Below are 19,843 nucleotides of genomic sequence, written 5' to 3' on the forward strand. Positions count from 1 at the left end.
CGCCACATCACCCGCCCTAACCGACCTACCATCGGTGACCGGGCCTTCAGACTCTCAGCCCCGAGGCGCTCTAGAACTCCATACCCCAATGGCTTCGCCTTGATTCCTCCATTTCGTCCTTCAAGGCCAGTCTCAAGACCTTTCTCTTCAACCGTCCCTTCAGCAACCCGCTCGACTCTCTAACGCCTCCTCGCTCCCTCCCTTCCCTCGCCTCACCTTGACCGTTTCCTCCCTGCTCGGGTCCCGACCCATCTGTCCAGCACCTTGGGACGACCTCTAGACTTATTGTTGTTGTTGTTGTTGTCGTTGTGACCAAACTTTGAGAAAAACTGATGACACATGATCCAGCTGAATGAGTTGGAAAGATGTTTCCACATAATACTGTGGAATAACTCGAGCGTCACTGCTTCAAGATCAATATAATTAATATGAGTGAGAGTAATTGGGAAGTGCAGGAGTTATTGCTTCATCAAAGGCAGGTGGAAGTGTGTTACATAAGGCAAACACAGGCAGAGGAATATAAAAGTATGAAGGTGTTAAGATAGATGTGTGGACTTCAGGAGCTCAGTGGTTAGAGCAATCGTCCCGCACGCGAGGAACCATGGTTCGATACCCGGCACGGTGAAATGTTGGACAAGTTGTCCTACGACACATGCGTAAGTAGGAACCTGCATAACCTGGCAGTCATACCTGGGAAAAAAATAAACTGGAGAGTTCCAGTGGAGAACGAGAACGAGCAGACTACATCAGGCAAACATCGCATTTGAAGAGGGGATTTTAGTACTTGTCGGAATGTCAGCAAATATTTATTGCGAAAGGGCAGGGAACGAGATAAGAGAACGTTAGCGTGACCCAGCACATACATGATGGCGAGTGATAAAGGAGCGAATGATCTTCTGTGCTGTAATCTCTAAAATCTCTCTTTACTTCCAGTGTTGGCTCCGATGGTGACCACCTATGTGACGATGATCTGCAGTGGGCGGGTGCCGTGTCTTGAGAATGCAGTAACAACAATGTCTAAGATTGAAAACACGGCTGCAGTGAGGGAAGCATTGGACTTTTACAAGGAAGCGATGAATGAAGTGAAGCCACCGATACAATCTGTGGATGCGTTATTCACAGTGCACGAGCGGTGCCGGTCTGAAGCTCTCCAGGTGTTTCTGAAACGAAGTTTCAAGGATGAAGGTGACAAGTATCAGGCGGAGCTAGAGGTAACGTAACTTGATTATAAGGTAAACAAACGGTGGGCTTCACATTATAGCAGGCTGTCTCAGCTTGTAGCACTCTCACCTCTGATTCAGAAACCTGGGCTGGAGAAACTCAATTCTGTTTGCAAATATTGCCAGAGGATCTTTAATATCCACCCAAACAGAAAGGTGGGATCTCAGTTTGCTCATGTAATCTTTAAAGCTTCCGCAGCTCTATTCAAAGAGAGAATGGGGTTTCACTCTCACAACATCCTGAGCAAAAGTTCCCCCAGATAAAATTTGGTTACTCACTCAATGGCTGATGTGATTGAATCGTGAAGAAGTGCAATTTCACTGCTGCATAACTCCATAAAACGCACAGTCACTAATCTTGCATAATGTCCCGTGAAGCGCTTTGGGACATCCTTTCCATGGAAAGGTTCTGTACCAAATTTAACAATGATTATTATATTCAAGCCGCTATTTTTAATCTTAGTATTCGATCAGCTTTCTTTACATAATAATCATCCTTGCATTTGATATAGCGCTTTTCACGTCGGGAGGACGTTCCAAAGCGCTTCACAGAACATACTGCAAAGTGAATTGACTGTATATTTGTGGGCGAACGCGGCAGCCAATTGCGCACAGCAATGTCCCACAAACAGTCGTAGATTGAAAATGACCAATTAATTATTGTTTTTGGTTTTGGAGGGATTATTATTAGGCTCTGTGTGGATTAAGGAAACTTGCCCAAGGTTTCGCCCTCTGCCTGGAATTGAACTCAGGTCTCTCACTTGCAAAGCGAGTGCTCTAACCACTGAGCTACAGGACTCCACAATTGTTCTACCCGCTTTTCCCACATTAAATGTAATTTATGTAACACCCACTCTCTGTTTTTCACCTTTAGTATCACTCTGATTTGATATAGATGTATTCTTTAGTCGGAATGTATGCTCCCATAATTTTCTGCGTCACACTGTTTTCTGGCACAGCTCTCCATGTCTGCAGGTTGAGTAGAAAAGAGCCTGGGAGTTTTAGCGGAAAGTGCATTTGGAAAGTCAAGCTTTTCGATGACAAGTTGTGACGATAGATTTGAATGCAGAAAGTTCTTGACAGCAACTGATCGCAATCCAACAGAACACATACCCTACCATCCACCGCATTGAGCTGACTTTTAAATGTCTCCGGTGTCCTGGTTTCAACAACCATTCCTGGCAATCTGTTTCAATCGTTGATTTTTTAAAGGAAATCTTCAGAAGCGAAAGTGCCCTTTACAAATCTAAAACTATGTAGAGTTATGATGTTGTGGATGAGAGTCTTATTAACAGATGATGTGCAAAAGAGAGGATGTGGCTATGGAGCTGAGGTCGAAGCAGAGTACGTGAGAGCCTGGATGTAATGTCTCAACGACCTTAATTGTTTTTCCAGGTCATTAACACTCATAAACCATGGAATATTTTTTATATTTTTAGAGAAATATGGCCACGCTGTATGAGATTTTCCAGAAAAATTTTGAGCTTTCTGAACGTGATCTGCCGGAGCTGCTTGAGCCCATAGAGAAAAGAATGAGGGGAGGAGCATTCGACAGACCGGGAGGATATGCTGAGTTTGAGAATGATAAGGATGCAATGATCAGCAAATATCACAAGAATCCTGGAAAAGGACTCCAGGTCCGTCTTTATTTGTCTTTAGGGGGCTTGCACGATAGTTATGAAGTGAGAGTGGGGTTGGGAAGAGGATGGGATGAAGTTAATTGCTAAAAGTTCACACGCCGATTGTGGAATCGATGAGGAAGACGACATGAAAACAGAGCTAACCGAAAGGTGGGAACGGCTTGGTCGGTAGCTATGCAGAGGTCGTTTGGACGTGAGACCGCTGAGGGATTTCACCTCAAAGGACAATAATCATGAATTTGATTTTCTGGAATCAAAATCACAGATCCTCACCGGCTCCACAGGTCCCAAATTGAGAGGGGATTTAAGCTGTAGAGATCTAGATGCTCCGCAATTTGTGAAGAGAATAGCTCAGAGCCAAACAAGCGGACGGTAGGAATAATCAGTCATATGCCTGATAAATTCGAGGAAGAATGCTCTTTTTGGGTGAGGTGAGGCAGGGAGTACTGCACTTATGGGGAAAACTGAATGTGTCAGATAATTATTTCAAGTACTCCACCTATTCGTGAGCGTTGAGTATCACTGATGGATTGTGTAACCCTACCCCAGGCAAAAGACACTCACCACGAGTTCCCGAAAAACAAGGAGCAGCATCAGATTGTCCAGCAAACTTCCATCACTTTGTCTGGGAAAGAAACGGCGCTCAGAGGTTCGTGATATCGGGCATCACAGTGGCTTGTTCAGAATGGTACATCACAGAGAAATTGACATCTAAAATGTAAACTTAAATTAATTACATTTGTAGAGCGTCTTCCATACCGGGTGGACGTCACAACGCGCTGGATAATCAGGGATATGAATTCGAGCTGGATGTAGGAATCAAGAAGTTGGGAAGATAGACATAGTAAGTTGACCAGCGAGGGTAGAGGTTGACCAAAAGCGCGGTGAATGAGAATGAGCTTCAGATGTACCTTGAAGGAACAAATTTAGGGAGACAGACGGAGGAATTGTCGGATGGAAATCCAAAGAGTAGTAGGCAGAGAGTCCGAAAAACTAACCATCGATGGAGGGAGGAGGAGCAGGCCGGAGATGTGACATCCGTGAGGTGATAGGTGAGGATTACCACTTCCCAAAAAATGGGATTCAAATCAGCCACTGATTATCAAATGGAGGAAAGAAACTTGCGAAACGTTTCGCCCTGCGCAAAAATCGAACCCAGTTTCTTTAGTTTATGAGGTGAGTGTTCTATCCAACACAACAGAGAACTTGCAGATTAGTGTGAGGATCTTGAAGTCAATTCACTCTGTGATGGGAACCAATGGATACTGGCGAGCATGGGTTCATTGTGGTACGAAGATGAATCCTACTGTAGTATGAGTATGACTAACAAATGGGACAAATTATTGCTTTTGCGGGAGCAAGCATGAAAGCAATGAGCTGAATGGCCTTCTTGTGTGCCGTAAATATATATAGCAATATGGTTCAGAAGACACAAAAAATTTGAGTAGCAGAGAAAACAACAACAAGTTTTATTTAGATAGCGCCCTCTACGTCGGACGGCATCTCAGAGCGCTTCACAGAAAACGATCCCGGGATTGAGCCAGGGGGAGGGTGAACAATGTGTCCAAAGGTGCAGTCAAAATGAAAGGTGTTCAGCCGAGACCTGCTAACAGAAGAGAGGGGTTGATGCGAATGGAGTGAGGAAGGGAGTTCCAGAGCCTCGGGGAGTAGTGGCTGAAGGAACGGCCGCCAATGGTGGAGCTGAGATTTCGAGTTACAAGCAGGAGGCCAGACCCGGTGAAACGAGGGCAACGGGCACTGGTGTAAGGAGCGAGGACAGATGAGAGTTACTGGGGCGCATAGTAGTGGAGGGATTTGAAGACAAGAGCGAGGACATTCCAGTCGATATTCTCTGGGACAGGCAGCCGTTGCAGTCTGGCAAGGTCTGGGGTAATCTGGGAGCAGAGTAAAGTTGAGAAACAAAGAGATTGCTTGATACAATCTCAGACCACCAGACCGGTAACAGATTCTATCAAACGATCCTAACTCTGCACTTGCCATCACTCCTATTACTCGCCTTTCATTAAAACAAACGGCTGTACCCAATACACCAGGTGTGGTGTGCCAGAACTCTACAGATTGAGAGTGATACGTGTGGCTATGAAAGCTATGAAGTGCTGTTTGCCGGTCTCCTGTCTGACAGGTGGTCGCTGACTCACACTGTTTTGAAACTGATATCCACCCTGACTTCGCCTTTGTTCAACAGCCGAACCCAAGAAACCAGAACTGATGAAGGAAGCTAGGGAAGAGGAATCTATTGCTCACCAGCTACTGACTGCAGAGCAGCGTTTGAGAGAGGAAAAGATCCAACATTTGGAAATGTCTCTAGACGAACAGAATAAGAAGAGAGTGGAGGAGCAGAAAGCATCGGCAATTGAATTACAGGAGCAGCAACGTTTACTGAGAGCAGAGAAGGATAAGACTGCAGCGATGCAGCAGCAGATGGAAGGTGAGTCTTGCATTGGAGACGAGTCAAGTGGATTGTGTTAATTAGGTTGCAGCGTGATTGAGCTCACTGGAGGCCTTAGACCTTGGCTTATGAATCGAAGCAATATGTTGTGCCGAGGGAAGTTCTTAATTTCATTCAATTCATAGTAAAAACATGACATTTGTACAGCGCCTTTCTAGTCGAGAGAATGTCCCCGTCGCTGGACAGTCAGGAATTTGGAATTTAGTTGAGAATCCGAATCGAGGAGGGCGTAGCGCCCAAACCAGCAACAAAAATATCTATTACCGGAGAGTAGGAGATAGAGACAGAAAACTCTCTGTCGCTGTGTAAGACAAGCAGAGAAAAGGTCGACATTTTCTAGCACAAGATCAGATACATTCATCTTTCCCTGCAATTCCTGCTCTTTCATCACAAAACAGAGTTAGAAACAATATATATCTTTACAATCCTCTCACCTTTCCTCCATTTTTCCCCTGTTTCCTTAAAATACAGACCTGTACATAGCAATCAAGGTATCGTCTGAACAGATTGAGGAGCTACACAAATCCACGGCTAATAAACTGCAGGAGCAGGAAGATTCACTGAGAAAAGAGTTCCAGAAGGAAGTTGCAGAATTGCAGAATCAGAAGAAAGGTGAGGGCTAACAGGATATCAGGCCCCTTGAAGAGGTTAATACAAGTTGCTGATCAATTGAGCTTAACAGCCTCTGACCTTGTCTTATCATTTGATCAATTATTTTGTGCCGAGAGAAAGGTGTATTTCATTCATTTATACAGGGAAGAAACATACAGGAAAATGTAAAGTTGAAGAAACGGAAAATTAAAGATAGAGACAAGCGAATCTATATTCGTTTGGGTCCAAAAGTATGTGGACGAAAGGATGTAGCCCCTGATACCTCCAGTGCCTTTCTCCTACAATCGAATTCCTGCCTTTTCATATCAGCACAGGGGTATAGATAGTATTCAAGCTGAAGTCTGAACAGAGCTGCACACAGATCCCCATGAGTTGCCTTACCATAACTTTACAAATTACTCCCGGTCTGGTCTGACCTGAGTTGCCCAGAGTACTCCAGGTGTGTGACCAGATCTTTACACATTTCTTCAGTTATTGCGTGAGAGCGTTGTAAACCGTAATCCAAACTCCGGAATGTCGCCAGACGACGGCACTACCTCACCCCTCACGCTGCTGAAATTCTGGTCCAGGCCTTTATAACCTCAAGGCTGGACTATGGGAACTCTCTCCTCGCCGACCTTCCCGCCACCTCCCTCCACAAGCTGCAGGTCATTCAGAACTCTGCAGCTCGTATACTGTCCCACACCAGGCTTCGGGACCAAATCAATCCCACCCTCGCACGCCTCCACTGGCTCCCCATCACCCAGAGGATCGATTTCAGAATCCTCATCCTCACCGACAAGGCCATTCACGGCCTTGCTCCCTCCTACTTCTAAGACCTACTATCCCCCTACCTACCTGCCCGTACACTTCGTTTCTCTGCCTCCGGTCTGCTCCACATCCACCGCACCAACCGCCCTACCATCGATGGCCGAGCCTTCAGCCTCTCAGCCCCTTGGCTCTGGAACTCTATCCTCCAGTGCCTTCGCCTTGCTTCCTCCCTCTCCTCCTTCAAGGCTGGTCTCAAGACCGTTCTCTTTGACCGTGCCTTCAGCTCCCCTCTCGATTCTCTAACCACTCCTCGCTCCCTCCCTTCCCTAACATCACCCTGACCATTTGCCCCTGCTCGGGTCCTGACCCTACTTTACAGCGCCTTGGAACGTCCTCCCGACGTGAAAGTCGCTCTATAAATGGAATCTTGGTGTTGTTGTTGATGATGTGAAGAGCTGTGTACATTACTCCAATTGTGGTATGACAGAACTGTACAGGTTATCGCTGATAATTTGGGCACTGAGTTTTGTGATGCCACATAGTGCATCCTGCTAATCTGAACTGGTGTTCGCTGCCTCACACTGTTTGAACACTGTTAGACACATTCACATTCCCCTTTTCCACCATTACCAGCTCAACTCAAGAGAATAGAACTGATGGAGAGCGCGAGGAAGGAGGATTCTCAGGCTTACCAACAGTTTATTCAGGAGAAGCGTCTGAGTGAGGAAAATATCCGTCTCCTGGGAGTGGCTCCGGAGGATGAGACGGAGAAGTTGCTGGAAGACAAGGGAGCCATGGATCGTAGACTGCAGAAGCAACAGCGTTCTCAGAGTCAAGAGTTCCAGGAGAATTCCGCAGGAAAGGAGTTTCAGATTAAAGGTGTGGCCTGTGTGTTGGGAGGAGGCCTGTATGGGAGGTCAGGGTTGTGGCATGCGTCGCGGCTGTGCGGTTGCTCGGAGCTGTGGGGGAGGTCGGGGCTGTGTGGGAAGACAGGGTGGAAGGAGAGCTGAGGCCTCTGGATGCATAACATTAGGAGGTAAAAATATTGACCAACAGTAGCAAATATTTAAGGGTGTAGTGCAAATTTCTCAGCGGTCGCATATTCCCCTGCGGAATAAGAGCATCGCAGTGAAACAATTTATCCGTAGCTAACTAGAGCAGTTAGAAAAGCATCAAATTAAAAGAAAAGGTTCATAAAACTGCCAAGAAAAGCGGCAAATTTGAAAATTGGGAGAGTTTTAGAAACCAGCAAAACAAAACTAAAAATCTCATTAAAAGCGAGAAGGAGTGTGAGGAAGGAGCTAGATAGGAACATCAAGTCTGACTGTTAAAATTTTTACAGATATATTAAGAGGAATAGGCTAGTGAGGGTAAATGTAGGGCTATTCAGTCAGAGACTGGGTAAGTTGTAATGGGGGACAAGGACATGGCAGAGTCCCTAAATGGGTACTTTGCATCTGTCTTCTCCCTAGAAGAAATACCAAGTCTGCCAACAATAGAGATGCATCAAAGGGATAAGTACAGCGAGCAACTGAGCGAAATTTTCATTCGTAGAGAATTGGTGCTAGGGAAACTGTTAGCACTGAAAAGTGACGAATCCCCTGGTCCGGATGACTTCCCTCCCAGGGTATTAAAAGAGGTATCTTATGAGATAGTGGAGGCCTTATGTTTGATCTTCGAAAATTCCTTGGATTCTGGAACAGCTCCCATGGATTGGAAGATCGCCAATGTCACACCACTATTTAAAAAAAGGTGGAAAGGAAAAGATGGGAAACTATAGGCCAGTTCGTCTCACATCACTGATAGGAAAAAAATAGAATCACTGATTAAGGACGTAGCAGTGCGGTATTTAAGGGAGCACAATATGATTAGGCCAAGTCAACATTACTTTACAAAAGCGAAGTCATGTTTGGCAAATCTCTTGGAATTTTTGAGGATACTTCCAGTAAAAAGATGAGGATGAATCAGTGGATGTGGTCCATTTGGACTTCCAGAAGGCATTCGATAAGGTGCCGCATAAAAGGTTATTCCAAAAGTTAAGGGCACATGGAATTGGGGGGATCATATTAACGTTGATTGGTGAATGGTTAACAGGTAGGAAAGAAAGAGAAGGGATAAACGGGTCCTTTTCAGATTGGCGGGATGTGAATAGTGGAGTGCCACTAGGATCAGTCCTTGGGCCTCATCTACTTACCATTTACATCAAAGATCTTGATGAGGACATCGAAGTTAATATATCTAAATTCTCGGATGACACAAAACTAGGAGGAAGTGTCAACAAAGAGGACGACATTAAAAAATGCAGCGAGACATAGATAGGTTAGGTGATTGGGCAGGTGGGTTGCAGATGAAGTATAACGTACGAAAGTGCGAAGTCATCGACCTTGGTAGCAAAAACAGCAGAGCGGGTTATTTTTTAGAACGGGAGAGATTGGAATGTGTTAGCCTCCAAGGGGATTTGGGTGTCCTTGTACACAAATCACAGAAAGTTAGTCTGCAGGAGCAGCAAGCAATGAGGAAAGCGAACGGTACATTAGCATTCATTAATAAAGGATTAGAGTCTAAGGGTAGGGAAGTCTTGCTGCACTGTACAGGGCCCTGGTGAGACCACACCTGGAATATTGTGTCCAGTTTCGGTCTCCTCATTTAAGGAAGGATGTACTTGCCCTGGAGGGGGTGCCGCGTAGATTTACTAGATTAGTACCAGTGATGAAGTGGTTGAGTTATGAGGACAAGCTGACCAATTTGGGCCTATATTCTCAAGAATATAGAAGAATTAAAGGGGATCTTATGGAAATCCATAAGATCATCAAAGGGCATGGTAGCGTAGATAGTGCGTGATTGTTTACCTTGGTTGTAGAAACTAAAAGCAGGGGTCACAATCTTAAAATCAGAGGCCAGCCCTTTCGCACTGAGTTGAGGAAGAACTTCTTCACTCAAAGGGTGGTGAATGTATGGAACTCACGAACCCAAAGGGCTGTTGACGCTCAGTTCTTCAACATATTCAAGACTGAAATAAATAGATTTCTTATTGCAAAAGGGATTAAGGGATATGGGGATAAGGCAGGGTCAGGTTATTAGCTGGAGTTCGATTAGAAGTTCAGCCATGATTGAATGGCGGGGCAGGCTCGAAGTGGCGAATGGCACATGATCCATCTCCGCTACCACCCCCATCTAACCATCTAACCAGATTTGTGCAAATTAATCCATCCTATTTTAACGAGAGCTGTACGCAGTACTCCAGATGTGTTCTGACCAGTGCTGTATGCAGTACACCAGGATTGGTGACACAAAGCTGTACTCATTGAGGGTGAAGTCTGGAGCTCTCAACGTTGCGCTTTGATGATTCCAGCCTCCTGTGTGACTAACGTCCGCTGCCTCATAAGCTTTGGACACCAATACAATCACGTGACACCACTTTCTGTCCCGATTAAGCCCTACAGGAAAGGATCAACCTGCTGGTGAGACAGAGCAAGGATGATTCTGAGGTCCACCAACAGCTGATTGAGGAGAAGCGTCTGAGAGAAGAAAAGATCCGACACTTGGAAGTGACACTGGATGAAGAAAGGAAGAATTCACGGGAGAACCATGAAGCAATGGCTGGCAAACTGCAGGAACAAAAACGTTCATTGAGACAAGAGTTCCAAGAGAAGTCTGCGGCAATGCAACAGGAAATCAGAGGTGAGTCCTGTAGGGAAAATGAAGCCTGGGGCCATTTGAAACCCATATATGCGATGATGCCTGTGGGAGTGTGTGGGGAGGAGGGTTATGTGGGCGGTGGGGCGGTCGGGAGGGGGGGGTGGGGGTTAGGCCTGTGAGAGAGGTCATTTCTGTGGGCGAAATTAAGTCTGTTGCGGAGGGTATTTTTCAGGGTCATCCAGCTGGCTGTCATTTCGTCTTATTTCATTGCTTAATAACCTGTATCATGCCTGGCGACAAATGTGTTTCATTTGTAAATGTAGGAGTGTCACAGACAGCAATAATAATGGTGCTAAGAGAGAAGTTTGGAAAAAATAGAAACAATTCCGTCCCCTTCTGACATGCTGGCACCCCTAGCATCCTGCCTGCACTGTTCATTCACCCAGCACATAGCACAGAAATGACACTGGTTAAGGCCGCAAATGATATCTGTGACCTAGACTACTTCTGCCTCCACGTCATCCTCTTCTTCTGCTGCCTTCGACACCGTGCACCAATAAATCCTCCTCCACAACCTCGCCTCCCATCTGAAACTACAACATTCTGTAGCTGAATCGACTGGGTTTTAACTTCCATATCGTCTCCAATTTTTCTAGGGTAACAGTTATTCTTCCAGCCCCCGCACATCCTCCTGTGATTTTCTTCAGGTTTCTGTTCTCAGTTCCCTCCACTTTAGCTTCCAAATAACCACCTTGTTGACATCAGCCGCAGACAAGTTGTCAACTTCCACATGTGTGGGGATGACAACGAAATCTTTCTGACATAATGTCCTGGATGAGAGGCAACTTTCCACAGCTGACGGTCAGCAAGACCGAGGGAGTCCAGAATGGTGCGCGCTGCGTCTCCACAACTCGGATACTGGCAGCATCAGCGTGCATTAATGTAGACTTCATCTCGCAACGACAGTCTGGAAACTGGTTATCTTTTTCGATCAACAAATCTCGTTTCTCTACCATATCCTTGTCAAGACTCGTTCTGCTTTCTCCCACCTCCGCAGCAATGCCCGACTACGCAACTTCCTTAACCATTAGGACACTGATACCGAACTGCACGCTTCCGTCACCTCAAGGCACCACTGCAGCAACTCCATACTTTTTGGCCTCCGCAATTATTCGCTCCACAACCAGCAGATTATCTAGAAACAGCCGCTCCAGTCTTCTACCGCACTCAGCTCTTCACCCCATCATGCCAAGCATCGAACGGCACCAAAAGCTCCCCGTACTTCAGATAATTGACTTCAAAATGCTCGGGCTTATATTCTTTTCCCTCCCTGGTCTTGCGCCATCCTACCTTTCTGAAATGCTGACACCCTGACAAACTGATTAGGCTCAGCTTTCAGCCTTCTCCGGCCTGCTTCATGTCTCCCACCTGAGCGACGCACTCATCGCTGGCGGAAGATGTAGACTCTTCGCCCCCAAATTTGGCACTATCCCACGGTCTCTTTTAATTGCTCTTCCCCTTACCTCGTTCAAGGCAACGCATGAATGAAGACACATCGTACCTTCAGCTGCCCTCTTGCAATTCTGCCCTTTCTCATCCAAACTCTCCGATTCCAAGCTCGGAACCTGATCCAGAATTTTTTAGCATCTATTGACGTAATTCGGACGTGAAAGGCGCTTTTCAAGTGGAATTTTGTTGTTCTTGTTCACAGTTTACAGAGCGTATATAACTGTGCCTGCCAAATGCTCCATCACAATCCTCTCCATCATCTGCACTTTTTATCAGAATAGTGCTGCAAATATTAATGCAGATGTGACTGACCAGATTTGTGCACATTACCCCATATGCATTTTAGCGAGAGCTGTACGCACTACTCTAGATGTGTTCTGACCAGTGTTGTACGCAGTACACCAGGATTGCTGACACAAAGATGTACTGATTATGGGTGAAGTCTGGAGCTCTCAACGTTGCGCTTCGATGATTCCAGCCTCCTATTTGACTAACGTCCACTGCTTTACAAGTTTTGGTCACCAATAGAATCACGTGACTCCCCTTGTTGTCCCGTTCAAGCCCTACAGGAAAGGATCAACCAGCTGGTGAGACAGAGCGAAGATGATTCTGAGGTCCACCAACAGCTGAATGAGGAGAAGCGTCTGAGAGAAGAAAAGATCCGACACTTGGAAGTGACTCTGGAGGAAGAGAGGAGGAATTCACTGGAGAACCATGATGCCATGGCTCGTAAACTACAGGAACAAAAACGTTTATTGAGACAAGAGTTCCAAGACAAGTCTGCGGCAATGAAGCAGGAAATCAAAGGTGGGTCCTGTAGGGAAAATGAAGCCTGGGGCCAGTTGAATCCGATATATGCGGTGATGCCTGTCGGTGTGTGTGGGGAGGAGGGGAGTGTGTTTGTGGGGGGGGGGGCGGGGTTAGTCCTGTGAGAGAGGTCATTTCTGTGGGCGAAATTAAGTCTGTTGCGGAGGGTATTTTTCAGGGTCATCCAGCTGGCTGTCATTTCATCTTATCTCATTGCATAGTAATTTGTATCATGCCTCGCCCGGCACCAAAAGCTTCCCGTACTTAAGATAATGGACTTCAAAGTGCTCGGGCTTATATTCTTTTCCCTCCCTGGTCTTGCGCCATCCTACCTTTCTGAAATGCTGACACCCTGACAAACTGATTGGCTCTGCTTTCAGCCTTCTCCGGCCTGCTTCATGTCTCCCACCTGAGCGACGCACTCATCGCTGGCGGAAGGTTCAGCCTCTTCGCCCCCAAATTTGGAACCCCACTGCCTCTTCTAATTGCTCTTTCACTTACCTCGTTCAAGGCAACGCATGAATGAAGACACACCGTTTTCATCGTGCCTTCAGCTGCCCTGTTGCAATTCTGCCCTTTCTCATCCAAACTCTCCGATCCCAAGCTCGGAACCTGTTCCATACTTTTTCAGCATTTATTGACGTAATTCCGACTTGAAAGGCGCTTTTCAAGTGGAAATTTGTTGTTCTTGTTCACATTCTACAGAATGTATATAACTGTGCCTGCCAAATGCTCCATCACAATCCTCTCCATCATCTGCCCTTTTTATTGTAATAGTGCTGCAAATATTAATGCGGATGTGTCTGACCAGATTTGTGCACATTACCCCATATGCATTTTAGCGAGAGCTGTACGCACTACTCCAGATGTGTTTGACCAGTGTTGTACGCAGTACACCAGGATTGCTGACACAAAGATGTACTGATTGTGGGTGAAGTCTGGAGCTCTCAACGTTGCGCTTTGATGATTCCAGCCTCCTATGTGACTAACGTCCACTGCTGTACAAGTTTTGGTCACCAATACAATCACGTGACACCCCTTATTGTCCCGTTCAAGCCCTACAGGAAAGGATCAACCAGCTGGTGAGACAGAGCGAGGATGGTTCTCAGGTCCACCAACAGCTGAATGAGGAGAAGCGTCTGAGAGAAGAAAAGATCCGACAGTTGGAAGTGACTCTGGAGGAAGAGACGAGGAATTCACGGGAGAACCATGATGCCATGGCTCATAAACTACAGGAACAAAAACGTTTATTGAGACAAGAGTTCCAAGAGAAGTCTGCGGCAATGAAGCAGGAAATCAAAGGTGGGTCCTGCAGGGAAAATGAAGCCTGGGGCCAGTTGAATCCGATATATGCGGTGATGCCTGTCGGTGTGTGTGGGGAGGAGGGGTGTGTGTTTGTGGGGTGTGGGGGGGGGGGGATCGACCTGTGAGGGAGGTCATTTCTGTGGGCGAGGTTAAGTCTGTTGCGGAGGGTATTTTCCAGCGTCATCCAGCTGGCTGTCATTTCATCTTATTTCATTGCATAGTAATTTGTATCATGCCTAGCGAAAAATGTTTTTCATTTCTAAATGTAGGAAGGTCACAGTCAGCAAAAAATGATGGTGATCAGAGAGAAGGTTGGAAAAAATAGAAACAATTCCGTCCCCTTCTGACCTGCTGGCACCCATACCATCCTGCCTGCACTGTTCATTCACCCAGCACATAGCACAGAAATGACACTGGTTAAGGCCGCAAATGATATCTGTGACCTAGACTACATCTGCCTCCACGTCATCCTCTTCTTCTGCTGCCTTCGACACCGTGCACCAATAAATCCTTCTCCACAACCTCGCCTCCCATCTGAAACTACAACATTCTGTAGCTGAATCGACTGGGTTTTAACTTCCATATCGTCTCCAATCTTTCTAGGGTAAAAGTTATTGTTCCAGCCCCCGCACATTCTCGTGTGGTTTTCCTCGGGTTTCTAATAATAATAATAATTCTTGCATTTGATATAGCGCTTTTCACGTCAGGAGGACGTCCCAAAGCGCTTCACAGAACACACTGTAAAGTGAATTGACTGTATATTTGTGGGCGAACGCTGCAGGCAATTGCGCACAGCAATGTCCCACAAAGAGTCTTTGATTGAAAATGACCAATTTAATTATTGTTTGGGGTTTTTGGAGGGATTACTATTAGGCTTCTGTCCTCAGTTCCCTCCTCTATAGCTTTGAAATAAACCACTTGCTGACATCATCCGCAGACAAGTGGTCAACTTCCACATGTTTGGGGATGACACGTAAATCTTTCTGACAAAATGTCCTGGCTGAGAGGCAACTTTCCACAGCTGATGGTCAGCAAGACCGAGGGAATCCTGATAGGCTCGCGCTGCGTCTCCGCACCTCGGATACTGGCAGCATCAGGGTGCATTAATGTAGACTTCATCTCGCAAAGATAGTGTGGAAACTGGTTATCTTTTTCGATCAACAAATCTCGTTTCACCGCCATATCCTTGTCAAGACGTGAAAAGCGCTATATCAAATGGAAGGATTATTATTATTATTAATACTCGTTCTACCGTTTCCCACCTCCGCACCGATGCCCGATTACGGCAATTCCTTAACCGTTAGACCACTGATTCCGAACTGCACGCTTCCGTCACCTCAAGGCACCACTGCAGCAATTCCACACTTTTCGGCCTCCTCAATTATTCGCTCCACAAGCAGCAGATTATTTAGAAACTGCCGCTCCTGTCTTCTCCCGCACCCTGCTCCTTCACCCCATCATGCCAAGCCTCGCCCGGCACCAAAAGCTTCCCGTACTTAAGATAATTGACTTCAAAATGCTCGGGCTTATATTCTTTTCCCTCCCTGGTCTTGCGCCATCCTACCTTTCTGAAATGCTGACACCCTGACAAGCTGATTAGGATCTGCTTTCAGCCTTCTCCGGCCTGCTTCATGTCTCCCAGCCGAGCGACCCACTCATCGCAGGCGGAAGATGTAGCCTCTTCGCCCCCAAATTTGGCACTATCCCACGGTCTCTTTTAATTGCTCTTTCCCTTACCTCGTTCAAGGCAACGCATGAATGAAGACACATCGTACCTTCAGCTGCCCTCTTGCAATTCTGCAATTCTTTCTCATCCAAACGCTCCCATCCCAGGCTCGGGACCTGATCCATAATTTTTTAGCACATTTTGACGTACTTCCGACGAGAAAGGCGCTTTTCAAGTGGAATTTTGTTGTTCTTGTTCACAGTCAACAGAGTTTATATAACTGTGTCTGCCAAATGCTGCATCACAATCCTGTCCATCATCTTCTCTTTTTATTATAAGAGTGCTGCAATTATTAATGCAGATGTGTCTGACCAGATTTGTGCACATTACCCCAAATGTATTTTAGCGAGAGCTGTACGCAGTACTCCAGATGTGGTCTGTCCAGAGCTGTACCCTGTACTCCAGGAGTGGTGGCGCACAGCAGTACTGATTGCGGGTGACGTCTGTAGCTCTCAATGTTGCGCTTTGATTATTACAGCCTCCAGTGTGGCTAATGTTCGCTGCCTCACATGTTTTGGTCATCAATAGAATCACTAGACACCCCTTGTTGTCCCGTTCAAGACCTACAGGAAGGGATCAGCCTGCTGGTGAGACAGAGCGAGGAAGATACTGAGATCCACGAACAGATGATTGAGGAGAAACGTGTAAGAGAAGAAAAGATCCGACACTTGGTGTTGGCTCTGGAGGAAGAAAGGAGAAAATCGAAGGAGGACCATGAAGCCATGGCTCTAAAACTGCATGAGCAACAATGTTCATTTGATCAAGAGTTCCAGCAGAAGTCTGCAGCGATGGAGCAAGAAATCAGAGGTGAGTCCTGTGGGAAAAATGAAAACGGATGCCTATAGGGGCGGAGAGGACTGTGGGAGTGGAAAGAACTGTGAGGCAGGTGATTTCTATGCGCGAGATTAGGTCTGTTGCGGAAGGAAATACCATTTCAAGGGTTTTTCAGCTGGCTAATATTTGATCTTATCGTATTGCTTAGGAATTTGTAACATGCCTAGCGAAAAATGTGTTTCATTTGTAAATGTGGGAAGGTCACAGAATGCAAAGAAATAATGGTGATCAGAGACAAGGTTGGAAAAAATAGAAACAATTCTCTACCCTTCTGACCTGCTGACACTCCTATCATCCTGCCTGCACCGTTCACGTTCATTCGTCCAGCTCAGAGCACGGAAACTGCACTGGTTAAGGCCACAAATCGTATGCGGTCCATTCGTGACCAGGGCTACATCTGCCTCCACGTCCACCTCTACATCTGCTGCTTTCGACACCGTTCACCATTTCCACCGTCATCCACAATCTCGCCTTCGTGAATCGAATGGGTCTTAACTTCCACATCGTGTCTAACTTTTCTATGCCAACAGTCCTTCTTCCATCGCCCGCACATTCTCGTGTGGTTCTCCACAGGGTTCTGACGTCGGTTCCCTCCTCTTTAACTTGCAAATGGTCCGCCTTGGTGACAGCATCCATAGACATGGGGAAACTTCCACACGTTGGCGGATGACACCGAAATCTGTCAATCATAATGTCCCAGATGAGAGATGTCTTTCTAGAGCTGAATGTCTACAAGAACAAGTCCATCCCCATTGCGCTCCGTCAGCGCCTATTCACCTCATGCTCTGGCAGCATCAACATCCACAGATGCACATTTCCTCTGACCAAGACAATCAGTGAACTAGTCGTTTTTCTCGACATTCAAATGTACTTTCTCTTCCATTTCCGTACTGTGATCCGCTCTACCTTCACATAACTACGCAACATTGCGTGACTCCGCCACTGCCTCCGTCGATATGATCCCATCACCCCATCCTCGCCTGGCTCCACTGGCTCCTATCGCTCAGATAATAGCATTCAAAATATCTATCCACACGCTCAAGGCCATCCATGGCCTTGCGCCCTGTTACGTCTCTGACCTGCTGATCCCTGATCAAACTGTCTGTACCCTGCTTTCAGCAGTTTCGGCAAATTTGTTACGTCCTACTCGATCTAACCTACCATCGGCGGCCAGAATTTCAGGCTCTCTGACCCCACCCTTTCTGAATCTCTGCCACAATCTGTTCGCTTTGCTCCTGCCCTTGCTTTGCTCAAGGTATTACTGAAGAATCCCCTTTTCCTACGTGCCTTCAGCCATCCTTCTATCTCTCTGGCCTACCTCATCCCAACCCTGCCACCCCTAAGCTCGGGTGCTGATCCACAACTGTTGAGCATCTAGTGACGTCCTTTAAATCTGAAAGCTGCTTGACAAAAGTCAGCTCTTTTGCTCCTTTTGGTTTCAAGGTTACCAGCTGCAACATATTCTGATAAACACTCGCTTACAATGCTCTCATTTTCGCTCCAATTCCAGTCCGTTTCATTATAATATATCCCTACATGGCATTCGAGGTTTGGTCTGACCGCAAATGAACGCAGCAATCCAGGTGTGGTCTAACAAGAGACGTAAACAATAATCCTTGTGTTGAGTGACGTAACTGTACAGATGGAGGGTGAATTCTTGGTCTCTCAATGTTGTCGTTGGGTTTTTCCAATGTGACATTCACTAAAGTGGGAAAACAGTAAACAGCGAAAATAGCGTGGACTAGAAAGCATCGCTATCTGTTGATGTCCCATGTGTCCACATCCCAGACCAACACGAACAGACTCAAGCCAGTTTGGAACCTGGGCGTTTTGTTCGACAACGTACTGTCATTTATGCCCCATCAGACGCTCTGCCTTCCCCCGCCACCGAAATATTGCCCCACTCCGCTAATGCCTCACATCTCAGGTCGCCCAAACCCTAATCTGTCACCTAAAGACTCGACTACGGAATCGATTTCCTTGTCGGCCTCCGAGCAATTCCTTCCACAACCCAGAGAGCATCAAGCCTCAGAACCCCATCACCTGAATCCTCGCTCGGCTCCAGTAGCAACCGTCACTCAGGCATTAGAATTCATAATGCCGATCATCACGCAAAAATCCCTTCAAATCCTTGCGCTCTGCTCCACTCTGACATTCCGGATCCCTTGTTAAACTTTCTGTATCCGACATCCAGCAGTCTCTACACAGTACTCCAGGTGTTTTCTGACCCGAGCTGAACGCACTGAACCACTTTTCGTCACCCAGAGATGCACACAATGCTACAAGTGCCGTGTCACAGAGCTTTACAGAATCAGGATGATTTATTAGGATCAGAATCTGAAATTCGGAAATCTGGAACAAAAAAAAGTTCTGGTGGCATCTATGAAGAAAAGAAAGCGGTTCAACGTTTCGGTTCCATGGCGTCGTCAGGACTGGGGCATGTTGGGATAGTGAGGCTTCCAAGTGACAACAGGAAAGGCAGGGCAAGTAAGACAAAGGAGAATATGGGGGGATGATGGGTTAGATAAGTATTAATGATGCGAAACCCAGTGGGCGGGGGTGAGGGGAGAGTGGGGCTTGGGGTGTGTGGGGGGTGGGGAATGCGTAGATTGCAAATACAGATTTCCTCTATCTCGTCCAGCCTTTTTGTTGCAATATTCCCCACTTCGTTTTCGCGCAGTACTGACGAAATGACATTTACCCGAAGGTTGACTCACTTTCCTTTGTGCGTACAGCTGCCTGACCTGCCGAGTGTTCCTATTGACTTCTGTTTTTATATAGGGGAATCCGTGTTGCAGGATTAGACCAGCAGAGCGCAGACGACAGGGTTGAACACTTGATCCCTTACACTGCTCTAATCCTCCTTCCAGTTATTGTCGTTTAAACACAACATATGTGTGATCTGAGCAGGACTGCACACAGAACTCCAGGTGTCCACTGACCAGATTTGTACAGAGCACTCCAGGTTCGGTCTGTTTTGTCTTAATATTTGCTTCAACGGTACTTTATTGCCTCGCATTCCTTGTGTTTTAATTTTCAGGCGAACGTGAGGAAGTGGAGAGACTGAAGAGGATGGAAATCCGGCATCGTCATGAGTTGATGAGAGTGCAGAATCGTCATAGGGCAGCCAACATTGAAAAAATCATTGCCAACGAGGCGAAAGACAGGATGAGGTCACGAGACATGAACGTCAATGGTCTGATACATCTGGAGAGGAATTGTATGCCTGGAATATGGGTTCAAGTGATGGGATACTTACGGCTTTTCATCATTGCCCGGCTACTGGGGGCCCTGACTGTCTCTGCATTCCACATTTTTACTCAAGGTGTGA

The 19,843-nt window shown here is 46.5% G+C and overlaps 1 protein-coding gene across 1 annotated transcript in view; it reads left to right on the plus strand.

The window, feature by feature from the left end:
• The window catches only part of LOC103173318 (trichohyalin-like), a 42,174-nt gene that overhangs the window by 22,137 nt on the left and 194 nt on the right, over positions 1–19,843 (plus strand). The window contains exons 8-18 of the mRNA XM_042345202.1: positions 934–1,211; positions 2,660–2,857; positions 3,410–3,509; positions 5,067–5,309; positions 5,802–5,942; positions 7,326–7,571; positions 10,128–10,373; positions 12,402–12,647; positions 13,704–13,949; positions 16,240–16,485; positions 19,553–19,839. Coding sequence (XP_042201136.1) covers positions 934–1,211; positions 2,660–2,857; positions 3,410–3,509; positions 5,067–5,309; positions 5,802–5,942; positions 7,326–7,571; positions 10,128–10,373; positions 12,402–12,647; positions 13,704–13,949; positions 16,240–16,485; positions 19,553–19,839 — 2,477 coding nt within the window. The remainder of the gene's footprint in view (positions 1–933; positions 1,212–2,659; positions 2,858–3,409; positions 3,510–5,066; positions 5,310–5,801; positions 5,943–7,325; positions 7,572–10,127; positions 10,374–12,401; positions 12,648–13,703; positions 13,950–16,239; positions 16,486–19,552; positions 19,840–19,843) is intronic.

The sequence above is a fragment of the Callorhinchus milii genome, unplaced genomic scaffold (assembly GCF_018977255.1).
Source record: "Callorhinchus milii isolate IMCB2004 unplaced genomic scaffold, IMCB_Cmil_1.0 Scaffold33, whole genome shotgun sequence".
NCBI classification, from domain to species: domain Eukaryota; kingdom Metazoa; phylum Chordata; class Chondrichthyes; order Chimaeriformes; family Callorhinchidae; genus Callorhinchus; species Callorhinchus milii.